The sequence below is a fragment of the Necator americanus genome, chromosome I (assembly GCF_031761385.1).
Source record: "Necator americanus strain Aroian chromosome I, whole genome shotgun sequence".
Lineage (NCBI taxonomy): Eukaryota > Metazoa > Nematoda > Chromadorea > Rhabditida > Ancylostomatidae > Necator > Necator americanus.
This window is the reverse complement of record NC_087371.1, coordinates 31,539,910-31,559,596: the sequence shown is the minus strand read 5'-3', so window position 1 is coordinate 31,559,596 and position 19,687 is coordinate 31,539,910. Positions and strand designations below refer to the sequence as shown.

Below are 19,687 nucleotides of genomic sequence, written 5' to 3'. Positions count from 1 at the left end.
AAGAGGTTCGATTGGAGCGCGCCAGTCTTGTGCGGCGCCGCATCTTCCGGGCCGTTTTTTACAGCAATTAGCAAGAAATGGACGGGATCACCTCCCTCTTCGTAGTCTCCCATCTCGTATACGAATACTCCACCTGAAATCTGCACCACCTCAGATTCGTGGGGTGATGCCTTTAATATTACAACGCTACCATTCTAGCTGTGATCTCCAAGTCTAGATTTACATTTTTACCATCACTTAAGTGGGCATAACTATGAGACGGTAATCTTTGTAATTCTATTGGTTTTGTTGGTAGTCCAGGTGAATCACGCAGTTGGAGTGATTCGAGATGCAGCCACAAAGCCGAGGTAGGCTAAGTCAACAAAAATCTCCTACTCTCTCTCCGTGTTTTGATGAGTCATTACCGAGACGAGATGGACAGGCACTACATTTCAGCTCACTTTTGGATAAATGAATAAAGCACATATTGATCGCCATAAGGATTTGGTGCCGTATTAGATATATGAATGATGAAAGAGTAACTTTTGCGATTCAAATGGAAAATGCTACTATAATACTGCACAAAAGAAGTTAAATAGAGCTGTAGCAACATAACCCACAAAAGGAACTTATTTGAACCTTAAATATAAACAACAACTGAAGGAAATGTAAGCACTAATTGAAGTAGTTCAACAACTTCCAGATTGTTTGTGGAAACTTACTGCGCAAAGAAATCAAACTGGAAAAAAAAAACTAAACTTGAGCTAAGTATAATATGTCACACTTCTACCCAACAACAAAAACAAAAACACGAACTTTTAGGACCTAGTGTCGAATCCTTTTTCTGGATTGGTCCGTTTCTCAACGCTTCAAAAAAAAAACAAGTCCATAAGTAGAACGAATTCTATTTATATTTTCAAAGAACTCAGATCAACGAAAAAAAGAACCTCCTATTTCTAGATTTAATTAACTAAGTCGTCGTTGACGTCAACGGCGCAACTAGTGTATTAGGGCAAGTAATAGGAAAAGACTGAAATAAGAAGATTTTTCAATTATTGTGCTAACATTTGGTAACATTGAAATTTAAAATTACGTCGCTTCTAACTGGAATTCTTTGAATGCACCAGGTGATTAAGAAGAATTCAGATGCCGCTCAATAATTCCCACAACATAACAAACGGTCTAATGGTATATCTGTTGTTAACATCACCTACTCACAAATTATTCATCGTTGACTAAACCTATAACATACATTCCTCTCATCTTGTGATGCCACTGTCTGTCTCAATAGACGTATTTAATCGAGCCACTAGTCTAATATAAATCCTTGCTGACGTAAAATTGCGCGTCTGTGCTGAACGATGCCGCACGTATCTCCCAAAGAACTACCACTTGTCATATTTTCCTAATCAAAACGTTCGACTATAAATTGAGGCTTGGGAAAATCGTAAACAGGAATATTTCACGACGATGTGTCATCCGATGAATACATTGGAGTGGAATAAGTCATGCGTGCCACCCTATTGCTCTACTCATGACTTCCGCTTATTATTATGTAGTATGTAAAACTCTAGAATTTAAATGAGCCTACACTTCATAACTATGCAAAAATACACTACGATAACAAATAACGGAAACAATTTTTTTGCAATGGAACAAAGAGTTCCTTTTGACTAGGAACTGAATCTCCATTCAAAGTAAAAAATGTGAACAAAATATAACTGCCTCTGTTCAAATTGATGGCTCAGGTAGAGGGTACGACTTCTGCTGATGAATGCTGTTTAACCGTAATTAATAATAATCTAATTTTAATTATTAATTTTTTAACTAATACATCAACAGGTGGAATATTTCATCTTTTCTCTACTGGTAAAATAACGAGAAACGATGAATATTCACATTCGCAATAGTTGAGAAGCTGTACTTGGGAACCATAAGCAGTAAACTAAAGTAAACTAACTAAAAAGTAGCAAACAACCCATGTGATCTAACACCTTGTGACGTGTGACCGGTGATCGATTCGGGCGCGTAAGTTCTGGACTTTTCGGGAACATTGCGTCACCTTTACGCGCGCTGGCTTAGTCAATCTACGAAACTTGATATCGATCGAGTGCTGGTCGATAAGAGCAGGTTTTTGTGATCGAAAAAAAGAGCACTATAGCAAAAACCTTGAAAGTCAACTATGGCCAGGTCACCAAACCAAAAGTAGCGCTTTCCAGGAGTGTGCGAATATAATATTTATAATGGTTCAAACAACTTTAAACAAGATTCAGCATCTCTGAATCACAATATCATAACAGTACTGTGGTGATATAGGTGTTATTGCAGCATTACACTTTTTAAATCTGTCAACTTCTTACTCCATTAAATCTATTGAGTCTCCCATTTCTATTTTTCAATAGCACCTTAGAAGCTCCACAACGCATTTTGTTACCACCTCCTAGGATTCAAATTAGATTAATGGCTAGCGATATCGGAGAACAGCCGTCTGGATCAGTTTACTCCGTTTAACTTTATCATACTTAAGCAAAGTAAACTAGCCAAATTGTTCCTCGTTAACTAAACGGTTCAGCTTAACTTGATGATCATAGACGTCTACGACTGACTAAAACTTTCCAGATTTCTCGAATCTTAAAACCAATTTCGGATCCTAAACACTGAAATAGTAATTGAAACGGATACTAACAGAGAGTGTAAATCTGTTACTGTTTTCGGATCTCTGGGTGTAAACTTCCACAGATACTCTTAACAATAGTTTAAGGAGTTCAGAATTAATTACAAGGGAAAATTAATCGGGGTGGCAATCATATATCACAAAAAGATAGTACGTACCACTGCGGGAAAATCATGACAAAAAACTTCTTTGATGGGACGCTTCTGACAGGAGAGAGAAAAAAAAAACTCCATATTTCCACTTGAATAAAGGATGAGAATTGAACAAAGAAAAGAGAACAATAGCAGTATCTAAAGCTAAACGGCGTAGTTAAATTCGGAACAATACATTTCTGTTCGCATTACTAAATGATTAGTGCTCGTTCAATTATTTGAATGATTGTAGTGATTTTTGAGTGAACACCGCTAGTCTTCGTTGATCCATACCGTCTTCTAAGAGAAAAAAAAGTGACTGCATTGGAAAAGAGCTCATTATATCAAATATTATGTTGGCAGCTTTCCATCCGGACACGCGGAAACCACCAAAAAGTGGATCTTTTCGCCTTCACCATTTTCAACGACTTTCCTGGAATCGACATCGTCACACCAATACTCTACTCAACTATTGTTTGAATTATCGAACTTTCCAATTTAGTCATGAGATGTAATATCCGTCAGCAATGCGTTCACAAAGCTCGTGACCACGTGTTCAAGAAAAAAAGTAGGTTACCACCCATCCTTATGAAAACATGATCAATTAGGATAACCATAACTAATTCCACAACAAACAGTAACTTCCAGTCAATCCATAATACAATGTTGAATATTATTGTTAGAGAAAATTACGTGCATAGAACGCAAGCCGAACGCAAGGCAAGGCAGTACAAACAACAAACAACACGTGCCCCATAAAAAGAGGTCAATTAGACATCTGTGCGTCCAACGATTGCATCAGCTGTGGGGATTCTGACCCTTCACCACAGCGTAACAGTCACGCACCTGTTCTAAAACGGCGAATACCGTAAACATCATACAAGTGGTTAGTGGATAGGGACGATATGATATACAAGAATAATATTAAACGAACGAAAAGAAACGAAACAAAAAGAACACGTATTTTCATTGAGAAAAAACCTCGTCCCCAATATAGAAATACGTGAACTATTTGTATAATGTATATTTTAGAAAAAACGCTCTGTTTGTTTCGAGAGCATATGGTGAAATCCGCCACGACAGATGTTTTCTTTTTCGAAGAATGCTCAGCCAATCGCGTTTGACAATGGTCGTCGTTGATATGGGGGGAATTATGAAATGTATGAGTTTGCGCAAGCCATTTCGATAAAGTATGAAAAAAGCCGGAGAAAGTTCTGAAATTATGAAATGCCAAAATAGATAACAAGCATCACGCGAGACCGGACTAAACGACACGGTGCACGTGACACCGATGTCGAAATCTTCACCACCGTAACGGACTTTGTATAGAAATTGACACACTGAAAAAACTGATACTGGTCTGAGAAGTACACCATACAAGTAAATGAGAGGAATGCTGCTACGATACGCTGGCACCATCAGTACAAAAATTTTGCGTTCTTTTATAAAATCAATACGTCAATTTGGTTACGTTTTGTGCATTGCGATTACATGAAAACCAAAAACTGCCGAAATACTACAAATTATACATTATTTCCTCTCCTACATATCTAGTTTCTTCCACTATGGGTTGAGTTTTCTTCGAAATTCTTTTCCTCAGTCCAATTACAAAAAATACGTAAGTGCTATAGAACAGAACCTCACTAATATCAGACGACACTTTGAAAAGTAATTCTCTCCTAAAATGGTCTGCTATCAGCTTCAATATAGTAACTCAGCACAAAATATCAAAGAAACTACATCGCAAACAAAAAAAATTGTGTAGTGAGACGAACTGAATGCTATATTCGTGATCAATACCTCAAATAACCACGTTTGTCAAAATTTCTTTTTTTTTTCAAAAGAAATATAGTGTTCTGAAGGACCCCTAAACAACTCTATTTGATATTTAAGACATGATCGAAACTTAAGATACCACTTAGCTTCTGCTGCTTCTTTTTAGGACGGAGAAAGATTTTGGGGTATGAACTATGAGGTACTGATAGATAAATGTGGTAAAAACATGACATGTAATGAATTAATTAAATAAATAGACAAATAAATATAAAAATAAAATAATGCAAAAATATAAGTAGACATATAATAAATTAATTAAATTAGAATAAATCGGCTAAAACACGAAGAATTGAGTTTAGATCGTGGGAATAAAGTTTTCTAAGTTTTGAGGACCTTGTAAGACTTTAACAAATTTCAAGATATTAGTCATTCTGATTATATGTCAATACAGTGAATATACGATGAGCTAAGAACGTGAAGAATTGCATACATTTAATAAGGATTGCGAAACTGAAGACTAAATTTGAATAAATCATAATAAATAATTTCAATAATGATAATAATTTTAATAAACAATAATAAATCTGCATATACAACAAAAATCGTAGTATTTCTATGGAATCCAAATGGCATGAAACGAGCAAAAAGATGAGATCTTCACGTAAGTTATGGTGAAGAATTCGAACAAAGTAAAGGAATCCTGTTGAACGTATCGCTGTCATGAATCAGTTGATCACCAAGGACGGGTGGTCGTGCCATGTTGGTCTCCTCGGGAGCGGCCAGGAGGGGCGTGCGGTTGCGCTGCGGACGGCCACGCCCCCGTCGGTATATAACACCCCGTCGGCGCAGTCAAGTCACGCCGTCCAGTTCGGTGTTACAGCTCCGCCCACCGCCGAAGTGCTCGCACAGAAGCGGGTGGTCCCACCGTCCAGCCTGATTCGAAATCGACCAGGCGGGACCACCTTGGTCATGGCGGTTTCGGCGTGAGATGAGACGGCTCTTGCTCCCCGTATTCGCTCGGGTACGTCTTGCAGCCCCGTCGTTTGCCTCATCGTTTGTCTACTAGCCAATATTCAAGCTATGGACATCTCCCTCTGGTCCCGTATATCTGTACATAGCCCCACATCGTGCGCTTCAAATGCTGCCGCTGAATCCTCCTGCTGCCGCGTCTGAGCCGTCCATATTCTGCTACCATAGAATGCAGAAGACTCCAGAGCCGCATCACGGGGCTGTTCCGTATGTGAGCCGCCCGTACATTCCGTACTAAATCCATCTTTCGCCATCGTCAATTGCTGCTGCAGCCTCGAATCTTCGCTAGTACTCGCTATTTTTATGGGTGTCGACCAGTTATGATGCCTGGAATTCCCAGCATCTATGTGCGTAACATCGGAGTGTCATCGCAACAAAAGAAATCACGCTCCATCGCCAATCTCATTCATATCCATGTCATCACAAACGCCTTTTGATCAACACTCATCCTGCCCTTGTAATTTCGGGTTCTTAGACGTAAGGTACAGCTTGTTATGTTAATTTGTTGGTTTTGTTTACTTTATCTTGTTGAGATTTACCTCCAACTTCTCATTTGTGCTAGTTGTACCGAACGCAAAGTGCATAGTGGATCGTATGTGAGCTGTCCTCAAACTTCCGGTCATACGGTGGACCAAATGGAGGCTCCCGGACGGTGGACATACGATCCTCGATGACTAGCGTGGTTTGAAGATTCTCTCTAAATGAGGCCTTTGTGCATCTAAGGTCAGGTCCGTGGTGATCGTCGTGTGTGCCGTCTTACTCCCGATCATACGGTGGATCAATGGGAGTCCAAAAGGCCAGGACACGATCACCTCGCGACACCATACAGATGCCTCCAGCCAGCTCTTAATCACAATTCTCATGTCCAGTTCCGGACGTATGGGGTACGGGGTAGCACTTTCAGCCTCTGTGTTGCTATCTGTCTGTCTTCTGTTTGAAGGGTAACGGGTTTTCGATAACTTAGAACGGTCCCACTTTTCAGCTCCGTTTGTTTAGCTTTCTCATACTTTGCTCAGCGGGGCAGGCCCCGGACCGTTTTGTGTATATTTTTCGTATAGCGCTTTTTAAATCTCCTGACCCTCAGCATCGTGTTATAGATTTGTTCACTACTTTTTTTTAGTGTTCATTGTAACGTCGTTGAGTAAGTAATTCGGAGAAAATGTACATAAAAATAGAAAAATGCGGATAGAAAGTGTACAAAAAAATGATAAAAGGTTGCAGAAAATTCTGTGTCTTTCCCGGACAACAAGAAGGATTTTAAACAATTTGCTCTTCGATTGTTCTTTTTGTTCTAAGTCTGGTCGTTTCTTTTTGATATGTGTATTTGTTTTGTTCTCTTTTTTTAACTTATGATTAATGATGATGAGATTTTATTCGATTTTTATATCGAATGAAGAAGTAAACATCTTCTTTATACATGTCGTAATGTTCGATCAAGAAGAAAAGCGAGCACACACACACACACGCACGTTAATATCGATCGACCTTGTTCTCCATTGTGTTTGTACCTTGTTCTTCATTTTAAAAAAATGGTGAAAAAAAGAAAAGAAATAAGATGTCGAAATAGGGCAGAATTCGTACAATCAAACGACCAGACTTTGTTATGGAATATATAAACAATATTACAAAAAAGTTCATACCGGCTTCACCGATGCGTATGTAGTTCTATTAGGCTTTTGTTGTGTCTTTCAACGAAAAAGTGTTGTGATGACCTTTCATCCATTCGCGCTTTGGTGTGTCGATCGATATTAATGATCGCTGGGAGACGCAGTTGTGCGTGATTTTGCGTCAACTCTCATCCGTCAGCCGGAGCGATTAGCTGGAAACGACTGTTACTGCATCATTTCTAGCTATTTCCACTAGAAAAAAATACAAAAAAAAAAAAAGATTTTCCCGATGCATCATTTGGTCATTGATGCTGGACGTCTTCGCCTATGATTGTTGGTCTTTGATGAATAACTAGCCATTAGCCATGTAACAGACGACATTTCCGCGTTGTGTAATCATCAAAGGTATTTATTAGTGAGCTCTCTAGCTGCGTTGTAGGTCACTTTGTTCGGATTTTCGGTGTGGAACTACGGTGGAAGGTATTGTCATGTATTCAGACATGCATAGGTGCGATATGGAGAAGCCGGACCTTTCTCAGGTGAAGGGGGTTTAGCCCATGGGGTGCAGCTCAAGTGAGGGGGGGGGGGGGCTTTCGCCAACCATTCAAAAGTGAAGGAGGTCCGTTTCCCAACCGCTCAAAAGTGAAGGGGTCAGAGCACCTGCTCCGACTATCGCATCCATGCAGACATGCAGGAATTGAGAAAAAAGCACCTGCTTTCTGTTCTGAATTGCTTAACTGGTTTTTGAGTTGCTACAGTCATCAGCCTATCTAATGGAATTGTTGATATCTATCTCCTAAGACGCCAGTGTTCTCCCCCCTAGGATCTTCGATCATCGTGGCTACTCTCCGCCCAATTGACTCATCCTTGGGATCCGACAACAATTGCTATCTATCAAAACTCGGACAGTCTCTGGTTGTTAATGCAGCGATCGCGGCGCGTTACATCCTCCTCTCACAACCAGTTTTTAGTCGAACGAGTGAAAACGCTGGGGGAAATTGGACGAGTTCTTATGTTGAGCCTCATAGATGCGCGACGAGCGATACAACTCGCAATGCCGGCCGCGAATTTTCCCTCGAAAACCCGTCGTGGGGAGGGGGAGGGGGGAGGCGTATGATCTATGAGTTTTGCGCGTCTGTGCACCTCTTCGTTCTTTAAGCTGTTTCCACCCCTTCGTACCTCCACGTCTCCCCGTCGATTGTCCGCGTGTTGCGCTGCTTTTTCAATGAAAAGCGAATCGCAGACGTTGCAACGCGAGACAGAACGAGAGAAAGAGAGCCACCAGGAAGATATCGAATGTTTGAGAGAATGAAATGCTCTGAATCTTTTTTTTTTCATACCCACCATTTCATCTGGTGATAATCAATACTTACTGCTCTCACTGGTCACGATATCATTATAGTGTTCGAGAATATGGACCTTATTCAGCTTGCTAAAGACAAAATCAATATTTCTACACTGACCGATTAATGAGGTCATTCGGTCATAAAGAGGGCGTTCTGCGTACCTAGTACACTCTATTTGAAGGACATTCTAAATGTAAAGTGTTAAATAGTTCTTTGCTTTCAAGGTATATAAAGTGCTATTATCGATCCCAATATTATAGAAGAGTATAATCTTGTAAACATCTAGTTTTGCGGCTCCCAAGCTCGTAGTCGTCCAAAAGTTGTGCCAAGTTCTATGGGATACTCACCAAGACCACTGTACTTCTTCATTATCTGAATTCGCGATAAATATTTTACTGAACAAGTGCTTCAGGAAAAGGAAAATTCAGGAAAATGTACAGAACTCGTAGTTTTTAAGCACCTGTTACAATAATTGATGATTTTGAATAGTAAGAAGAGGAAAATGGAAAAAGAATGAAGAAATAAAGAATGATAGTCCTAATAGTTGTGCTTACTTAGCAGTGTACCGCTGTGTACAAGGAGATGTAGCGCAATCGGGTAGTGGTTCCGCTGTGGCTGCACAATCGATCGCTTGTTCGATACCGCTTAAGTGCCAAGCAAACCTTTCATCCATTCGTGGTCAATGGATTGGTACCTGACTTATCCGAGGGATTAACTGACACATTGGGTCGCCATCGCATTTCATTGTAAGACTACACGCGCGTTCATAGATCTCGAAAGATTCTTGAATTGAAGTCGAACGCGTGGGCGTATCACCATGGAGATTGATCATTCGTTATGTATCGTCTTGACGAATTAATGTGTTGGACGTTAGAACCTTTGTATAGTCGGGTTAAAACGACATGATCAAGGAACCAAAAAGTCAACAAAATGAAATTCCTGAGATTCTTCTTCATCAAAACAATACTGTACTAAACACAGTGATATACATCCTATACAGGACCTTTTAAGAACAACAGTTCACAAGAAAGAATATTCTGTTCATCCAGAAAACTAAGTTCACTAAGCATATGGTAGGATCAAAACGATATGGAGCACGTTCGCAATTGCGTACGAGGCTTCTCTTGAGGCGGTGCGGTGGAGCGCAGTGGTTAGAAGCGTACTGGAACCCTTGCTGGCACCACCCATCGCTGCAGTTTGCGACGGTTCAGGCTCGGTCCCAATCGCTGCCTCTGCCGTATCGTTTCGAGCGCGTACGCAAATGCACCGCAACTACACTCGTGATTTATGTCATTTTGACCCGACTATACTAAGCACAGTGATATACTCGATACAGGACCTTTTAAGAACAAAAATTCTTGGGAAAAGATATGGTGTTTATCCAGAAAGCTGAATCCACTAAGTATACATTCAGTAAAGTACGGATTTTTACGACAATTATGAATCCTTTTTTGAGAAATAGATACGATTTTTGTTTGAAATCTGCATGGTCAGGCCACTTGAGACCTTTACTTGTTCACCTAAGAACATTGGCCAGGGTAATATCTGAGTTGGGGTTACATCAACACATCTAAATACAATAGCAACATGAAGAAAAATTCGGTTGCTAAGAAAGGGAGAGAACAGAGACTTTTTTCCGAAGCACGAATTACTTGCGCGATATATACATGGACGGGCGGGTGTGGCGCTCTCGGTTAGAGGTCCGTTGTAGCCACACGGTCGAGGGTTCGAAACCGCCCTAGTGCAAGCCAAGCCTTTAATCCCTCCGGAGTCGATAAATTGGTACCAGACTTGTCTAGGACGCTAAAAAACACTGACTTGATCATCGGCTGGCCTCCGCAAGTCATTGTATAGGCCAACACAAGTTCCAAGATCTCAACGATTACGAATTCCAGTCAAACGCGTAGGTGCATCCCAAGTGGATTGATACGCCAGTGACTTTATCCTTTTATCCTTTTTATATACATGAATGATGCTTGTTTTTTTGTTAGAGCACCGCATGATATAATGCTCATCTCATGTTTGGATTACATAATCATGGGATTTGTTCTTCCTCTTCCTTTGATTATATTTGCCCATAAACATAGCTTATAGCCAGGGTCATGCGTGGTGGTCATGGGTCATGGGATACGACCCTCTCGAATTACGACGCCCCCACCCCCTTCCATGTTCTCCCGCTCCTGCTTCAATTTTGCTGCGAGTTCTTTGCTGTTGCCAATTCAATATATTTTAAATTTCGCATGTTTCAAAAAACTTAACATCGGAAACTAGCCGTGGAACACAGAGGAACAAATGGCGAATGTAAAGTTCGATAGTTGACAGCAAAAAACAAAACACCAAGTAGTGGAGGAAGTAAATTTACTGAAATGTTCAAATATTAGTATTGACATACCTTCAATTTTATTTTAAAAATTGAGCAAAACTCGGGATTTTGTCAAGTTTTCCCATTCTAAAGAAACGATACGGCGTTTTCAGAAATCACTCATATATTCGGATACAAGGGCAAAGAAAACCTCTACACGCAGAATTTCTTCTTTTCGCACCCTCCGGTTCTCTCAAAATACATTTTTTTTGATGACATCGATGAATGTCACTATATCTAAACTCTGCTTATACTTTATTAAGTCCTCAGCTCTTAGAAGTTAACCTTACTAAGCTACTTAAGTTTCTTCCTTAAGTCTGGGTGGAATTACCCGGGCTGGAATCGTACACGGAACTGATCTTTGCTCGTGACATTCCATTTTTCTCTTTTGACTACCTATTCACTACATTTGTTTTTTTTTTTGGGAAAAACCCAAAAAAATCGAAAAAGATCTAATTTTTCTAGCGATACCATCCCATTATGTTGTAACCGAGGATTTTCTCTATCAGATGCGATATCACACTACTTCCAGAGCCACGCCGTTTTTCCAAATTTTTGATGGGACAAAGGTGGGAACAATGACATTTTTTCCACCTTTGTCCCATCTAGATTCCAAAAAGCATAGGAGGTAGGAGGAAACAGCCGTATGACTGTTTTGTAAGGGAAATATCGGAAAGGCTACCTAAAATATTAGTTCTGGTCTTCTTATCATCAGGTTAATCGCAATCCCTCAGACCTAACGATGTGAACAGCATCTGAGCTTTTTTGACTATTAAATTAAGTTTAATCCACGTTCAAACTGCTGAAAACTATGCATAATTAAATTCCTCACCTTTTGGAAGCGGTGTCAAGTTTCGAACTGTTTTACAAAAATTTGCCTCAGCGAGGTGTCGAACCTGGGTGTTCCTGTTGTCATTTTTTCAACACATTGTGCATTGTCAAAATGAAATGTTGGTCCTTCCATGTTGCTGTCCTACGCCTTGAACGTAAAGTATGTAATTGTATGTAATTACGTAATAAAAAATAAAAAAAATTGTAATTACTCAATACTGCATAATATATTATCCTGGTTGTCATGCTATCCTCCATCCACCACTGGCCACTTCCTTATGATCTCCTTCCCTTGCGCCCCCTCCTCTCACGAATCCCCGAGGGGAAAATCCCATCACACGTTTGACTTTGCTTATAGCTACGCTGACAAAAACGTAGTTTTCAGATGTTAGAAGATAAATTCCGCTTGAAGTGAGAAAGTTTGCACAGAAAGAGCGCATACATCAGTCGTACTTTCAAACCAACGCAGCATTCACGTATCGCAGTCGGATCAAAATGAGCTGAAGCGTGTTGCGATTGCGTAAGTCGTGTGGGACACTTACTCATCTCTGGAGTGCGATTGGAGCTGACGAAGATCCCACCTTGAGTGCAACCGCTTCGCAATTGCACCAGGTCACATGTACATGCGACGCGTGCGCAAGGCTAGCGTGCTTCAGTCAAACTCGTTGTAGAAGATAGCACCCCGGAAGGCTCGAAGCCGCATCTTCCGGGCCGTCTTTGCGGCAATTAGGAAGAAATGGACGGAATAACCCTCATCCCCATAATCTACGACCCCGTATAGACTTAAAGGCATCACTCCACGAATCTGAGTGGTACGGATTTCAGGTGGAGTATTCGTATACGGGATGGGAGACTATGGAGAGGGAGGTAATTCCGTCCATTTCTTACTAATTGCCGTAAAAAACGGCCCGGAAGATACGACTTCAGGCGTTCTGGCGCACTATTTTCTACAGGGTGTTCGATTGGAGCGCGCCAGTCTTGTGCGCGCCGCATCTTCCGGGCCGTTTTTTACGGCAATTAGGAAGAAATGGACGGAATCACCCTCCCCCCCCCCCTCTCCATAGTCTCCCATCCCGTATACGAACACTCCACCTGAAACCTGTACCACCCCCGATTCGTGGGGTGACGCCTTTAGACGTAGCCGCTTACGCAGCGGCACTAATGCCGAATTTCACGTAATTTTTATCCGACTATATAAGAAAAACGATAAGAGGATACTCATTGGCAGTAAAGGTCTAAAATTCGACCCGTGTCATAGCTTCAGAGCATATATACTCGGGCATTTATTTTTATGTCTTAGGAATCATGGAGATGCGTAGCCATTCTCCGCATCAACAGTTATTTGTATGTGCTCTGTTATTTTTGACATAACAATACTGCGACCATAGGACAGCGTTAGCGATAAGCATTAATCACGTGCGGCAGCTACAGTAGTATCGGATTGCGGGAATTCTAATTCATGTAAAAACTGTTAGCGCATATTTTGCATTGCTATTCCATTACAATGGGCTATACTATGCTTGTTAAGCAATTATTACGCTTCACGTGCATTGCGAAATGTCAGGTATGTCTTATCGCTCTGGATAGATGTGGTAGAGTCAAAATGACATGGAGCACGGTGGAAAAAGCAGTACCCGTACCTAAACTTACGCCCGACTGCGAGAAGCTCAGCCCATTGGACCAGTGGTAACGCGCCGCGAAATTCAAACTGGTGCACCAACTACTTCTTCCGTTTTTCCTGAGGAACAGGCTGAGGAAGAAAACTTGGACGTGATGGACAATACGCTTCACAATCTCTTATCTTATCACAAAACAGTCGAGGGAATAAGGATAAAGGATAAAGTGTGTGGCGTTAATTAATCCGCTTGGGATCCATCTACGCGATCGATTTCAATTCAGAATCGTTTGAAGTTTACGAACGTGTAACTGGCCTATACAATGACTTGCGGGGCTAGCCGACGAGGAAAGTCAGTGTTTTTATCCTCACAGACAAGTCTGGTATCATTTTATCGACCCGGAGGGATGAAAGGCTTGGTGAGCGCTAGGGCCGATTCGAACCTCCGATAGATCGTGCAGGAAGCGGAACCTCTAACCGCTACACTACATCCGCCCCAGAAGACGAGAAAGGAAGTGAAAATGCAAATTAAGTAAGGAAAATAGTGGGAGAACAAATGGAGCAAAGAGAAAGAAGCTGGAGAGAAGAACAAGAAAAGATATCAGAACTTACGTGGATTCATAGCGATCAAAAACCCGGATTGAAATTTCAATCCCTATTTCAAAATTCGAAGATAGTAATCCTTTTTTTCTGCTGTACTACGATTTTTCGTGATATTCTCCTCGTCTATTTTATGATAAGAGTTCGTGAAGCTTCTTATACTATTCACATCCAAGTTTTCTTCGAGCCTATTCCTCATGAAAAATGGAGGAAGTAGTTACTCGCTGTTCCACTCTGAATTTCGCGGCACGTTCGGAACCGTTATTGATCCCGCAATCTACAACCTCATCTCTAACTTTTGTCGTGGATTCCCTCACCATGTCAGATTTATGGCATGCTGCCTTTAAGATGGAAAGCTTCGGAATTTTAGGAGAGAACTGTAAATAACTTCTTTCAGAGTACGTTTTTATGTGAAGAAGAGAAATCGCACAGCTTAGCCGAAGAGTTATGTTACGCAGTGTACGAACTCTGCGCTGTCTTCGTACCAGAACTCAATCGAGACCCTTCAGAAGTTTCGATGTTAAAAAAGTGGTTCTTTGTACACATTCTTGTATGTTTTTCGATCTTCGTATGTGTTCTGTAGACACATCTTTGCAAGTTTTTTTTTTAGCTCAGCGAGGCCGGCTCAATCAATGTGGGAAGTGCATCGTTTTTGAGGGACGGAAAAAAGTGGGAGTTTTTTTTTTGGGGGAAAGGAAATTCTTCGAAAAAAAAAAACGTTTTGTCCCTTCACTATCGCGAATAGGCCTCAGGATTAGAGTTTTTGAAATGATGATCGCAGAATTTAGTCAAAAATGTTGTAGCGTTCACATCCAATGAATAGTCATTCATTACCATTCAGATTATCTGTATTCATTCAGGACAGATTTATTCGTTTCATTTCTACTTTTTGTTTTTCATGTTGTCTTGTTGCTATTCATCGAACCAACGCTTCATCCATTAATTCACGCATGGGGCACAAATTTGAAAATCTGTGAGTTGAATTGATAAAAGCATAACCGGAGGCGAACATCTTGACAGAGCCCGGTTGTGTTTTTATGAATCTCACTAGAAGTGACGAAGTGTTCTCAGAAATTGAGAGGAAACAAGAACATCGGCATCTAGTATGGAGTTGTGAGAGTTGTCAATTTAAAGTATCACCCCACGAATTGGGGGTGCTACGGGTTTCTGGTGGGTTATGCCTATCTGGGGTCGTAGATTATGAGGAAGAAGGGTGATTCCGTCCATTTCTTCCTAATCTCCGTAAAAACGGCCCGGACGATACGGCTTCGAGCGTTCCGGGGCGCTGTTTTCTACAACGAATGGGATTAGAGCGCGCCAGCCTTGTGCACGCGCCGCATCTTCCGAGTCCCTTTTTACGGCGATTAGGAAGAAATGGACGAGATCACCTTCCTCTATAAAGGCATCACCCTAAAGGTGAATGGGGGGTGGTGCGGGTTTCAGGTGGGTTATACCTATCCGGGATCTACGATCTACGATCCCGGACAGGTATAACCCACCTGAAACCCGTACCACCCCAGATTCACCTTTAGGGTGATGCCTTTAAATAAATGTTATGCATTCACTATTCTTCGACTATTCTACTCAATAGGAAGGTTTTAAAATCTTTCAGATAAAGGTATGTTTTCTTCTGAAAGGCGTAATATATGACGGAAAAGGGAAAGGAAAAGATAAAACACGAACAAAAATATCGCAGAAATTCTGCTATCGAATTTGGTTCGGTCTGGCTACTACGTAAATAGGTTGTCAAGGGCTATACACTGAAAACAGAACATGTTGGTTTTTTTTTTCAGTAATATCAATAGCCGAATCTTCATAGGTCAAACAGATAAGCAGTTAAGGATTGTGCCTCCTGCGATGTTCCATCCTGCGAAGACGGAGAATAGGCTAAATCTCGACGTTCATAGTCATTTTGCACTTTGTACCATTTTCTTATTTTTCATTCTCACATTTGTTTACTCTGTACGTGTGTTTACGTTCGGGAAACTCTTCATCACTGAGCTATAGATGAACCTCGTTTTCGTACTAAGCAAATTTGTGTGGTCCTCTTTCTTCCTTATCGATGATACGCAGCTTTAGTGTGATTAAGCTGATGCTGAAAGCTGCCAGTGCAAAACCTGCAACAAGCAGTGTTTGCAGATTTGCACTTTTGTCGATCTGCAAACAGCACGCATCAACGCTCACAATTCACCGGCTAGTCGAATACAGTGAGTATTTCGTGCTTTGAAATATCGTAGGATTCATTTAACACAGTTGAGGTGAGGGGTTTGCATTTGCTGATTTCTAAATTTTCTTTTCTTTTATAAGTCATAAATTTCTAGATACATAGAGATAGAGGTATGTTTAAATTTTTTTTATCTATCTCTATCTCTTCTAAAATAGTTTTTTTCTTTTATAAATCAAAGAAAAAAAGTGAAACATTAACAAAACGATACCGGGAGGTGGCGTGTTACTCTCCTGAGAAGGTGATTCATTCTCATGAAATGTTTCCACAAAGTCAGTACCGTTTCAGCAATCCCACGCTTTTTTTTGAACACTGTTATTGATGTTCATTGTTTGGATGTGTTCCATTTCATTTTTTTTTTTAATTTATGGCTTAGACGAAGTGCCAAATCAAGGCAAAAATGTTCAGCAAAGCTGTCGGACGTATTGTTTAAAGACAAAAGATTCAGACAGAATAGAAAACTCATTCAAATTTTCTAAGTATGTCATCCGCGCTGAGTTTATGAGGTTCTTTGTGTTGGATATGAGCACAGATATGGTTGGCACCACACGTTATCGGGAAATAGTTTTCTTCCATGATTAAAGGCATCACTCCACGAGTGGTATGGATTTCCGGTGGAATATTCGTGTATGGGATCGTAGATTACTGAGAGAAAGGTGATTCCGCCCATATCTTCCTAACTGCCGTAGAAAACGGCCGGGACGATACGGCTTCGAGCGTTCCGGCGCACTTTTTTTCCACAAATAGTTCGATTGGAGCGCGCCAGTCTTGTGCACGCACGCATCTTCCGAGCCGTTTTTTACGGCAATTAGGAAGAAATGGACGGAATCACACCCCTCTCCATAATCTACTATCCTGTGTACAAATACTGCACCTGAAATCCGCACTACCTCAGATTCGTGGTATGCTGCTTTTAAAGTCAGCTATCATTATTTACAAGTATATAAAACTACATCTTAGCCATTGGCACGGTTCCAAGACCGCTTACAATCTCCGACTATGACGGAAAAATCAGATTTTGATGTATCACAACGTGAACATCTATGAATTGCTCCAATTTCGTAGCGCTAAATTAGGATTATTTTATAATTTCATGTTTCCATGCGTGTAGATCGCAATTCGACTCAGCGTGTAAGAATCGACGGCTTCCTGCACGATCATCTGTCATTACGGTTTGTACATCTCTACTATCTGTGGATTGGAGGCGTGGGTGGGGTTCTGTGAAAGACTCCTAATCACATGTGAATACAAGAAGACGAGGCATGGAAAAACACTGATTTTCAGGCACACACTTCATTATATTATATTCATTATGTTATTATATCCTCATTATAGAAACGCAGGGAGAAATATAAAAGTATTTACTATAATGATGCGTCAAGGATCAAACGTGTAGCTGAAAAAAAACCCTACTGAAAATGATCCCCCATAGAGAACCGTAGTGAAAACGACCCCCTCATCTCATTATTTTTAGTATAGCAACCCATATAGCAATCAAAAATTATTTATAGTAAAAAGACAGTTCTGGCTTCAACTAGAAATTCTATGTTGAAGTTTAAAGGCAGTACACCAGGAATCCGAAAAGGTACGGATTTCAGGTGGAGTATTCGTATACGGGATCGTAGATTATGGAGAGAAGGGTGATTCCGTCCATTTCTTCCTAATTTCCGTGAAAAACAGCACGGAAGATACGGGTTCAGGCGTTCCAGCGCGCTATTTTCTACAAAGAGTTCGATTGGAGCGCGCCAGCCTTGTGCACGCGCCGCATCTTCCGGACCGTTTTTTTACGGCAATTAGGAAGAAATGGACGGAATCACCCCCTCCCCCCTCTCCATAATCTACTGTGCCGTATACGAATAATCCACCTGAAATCTGAAGTCCGTACCACCTCAGATTCGTGGGGTGATGTCTTTAAGGGCAGCACACCACGAATCCGCAAGAAAAGCTAGAGATGGGGTAGATTGCGGGATCCGGCGTAGTTCCTCTCATTTTTTCCCAATCGTTGTAAAAAAACAGATTTGAAACCTCTTTAGCTCTTGCGAGGTACGTTATAACGCGCTTCTGTATACACGTCCCGGTCCTCTCAACACCCTATTCATTAGTTTCACTTAAATATGCTGGTCAGAAGACATCAAATGGTCTTCGACTGCTCGCATTTTGATGCGGGGCGTGCGCAAAAGTGGCGCGTTGCGGCTGAAATCGTCATAGAAAACGTCTTTTTCGCTCCGTTTTACGATAAACAGGGAGAGATGAGCGGATCCATCCCGAATCCCGCATCGATCTACCATCACATCTCCAGCTTCTCCTGTGGATTCCTTCACCACGTCAGATTCATAGTATACTGACTTTAACTTACGTGTAGTATCACACCATGCTGAAAACCCTATCATGCTGAAAAGGAAAATATCCGCAAAAAAAACTTGTGGTATCCATGAGTTTGGATTTTGATATATTTTGCAAGTGTTAAGTACACATGAACTTTCAGCTGAATCCGCAGGAGAAGCTGGAGATGCGATGAAATGTCTAATCTATCAGTGCTCGGGAAAGCACACAAAATTTCAGTTTCGGGATTTGTAAAAAATGTGAAGAGTCTAAATAATTGCTCCACTGTTTCATGTAATCTCTGGCCATTATTCATAGCTCGCTTAGTGAACAAGCATAAATGCATGCATGCAATAATAATGAGGAACTCCTACGAGATAATCAGGGATGGCGGCGGTCACCTAGTCACTTAGTCTTTGATATTTGGTTCTGAGTACGTTCGAACTCATTTCCTCTCAGAAAAAAGGAAATCATGTGTGAAGAACAGGGATTCTGCATGTGAAGAAGCTTTTCAAGAACTTGTTTTTTTTTGATAAAAAAAGGAGAAGAGATAGAGGCAATGCTTGTTGTGCCAGTAGCTGTGAGCTTCACATCCATCATCGGAAGAAGACGCGAAACTGAGAGCTCAGTGACTTCTTTCGCGTGCACTCAGAGCTCAGGGGTTGTGCAATCGACTTAAGATGATGGTCCTGAGTCTACAATGCATCTTTGACCGTTGTTGATCGTAATACGGAAGCTTAGTGATTTTGCTATTCCTGACATAACACAACGAGTTATAAAGAAAAGCGCACTCATCAAATCGTGATGGGGCAGTTTTTTTTCTAAAAAGAATCATTCGCGTGTAAACTTTGTTTTCCTTTGCTTCCGGAAGAATCGAATATTGAAGAAGGACAAAAAAGCTCACATAAAGGTTTTCTTTGCTTGTCTCAGAGATCTGAATACTGCTTTTTAAGCGCGTTGAGAACGCCATAAGCGATTGATTTTGTCGAAGAAGATTATTTCTCGAGAGATGCAGTGATTCCAAGGTTCGCGACCATCCGGGCCTCCTGCTCAAGTCTGGCGCAAGTCGCTCCACCTTTACTTCTAATTCTGCCAACAAAAATCTATCAGCTACTAGCTTTGATTGGTCTCTTCCTAAACATCCTAATTTGGTCTGTTGCAAAATGGAGCCATCATATAAAGTGAACACTT

At 41.0% G+C, this 19,687-nt stretch overlaps 2 protein-coding genes across 2 annotated transcripts; one reads left to right on the top strand and one right to left on the bottom strand.

Annotated features, from left to right (window-relative positions):
• Positions 1-5,527: 5,527 nt before the first annotated feature.
• Positions 5,528-6,414, bottom strand: RB195_007431 (uncharacterized protein; the record flags this gene model as incomplete). The annotated part of the gene is made up of 4 exons (XM_064181052.1): positions 5,528-5,607; positions 5,753-5,916; positions 6,158-6,286; positions 6,350-6,414. 4 exons carry the CDS (start codon positions 6,412-6,414, stop codon positions 5,528-5,530), a joined length of 438 nt encoding a protein of 145 aa, XP_064037872.1.
• On the top strand, positions 5,549-5,827 carry RB195_007432 (uncharacterized protein; the record flags this gene model as incomplete). Its single annotated transcript, XM_064181053.1, has 2 exons — positions 5,549-5,581; positions 5,639-5,827. 2 exons carry the CDS (start codon positions 5,549-5,551, stop codon positions 5,825-5,827), a joined length of 222 nt encoding a protein of 73 aa, XP_064037873.1.
• Positions 6,415-19,687: the final 13,273 nt, after the last annotated feature.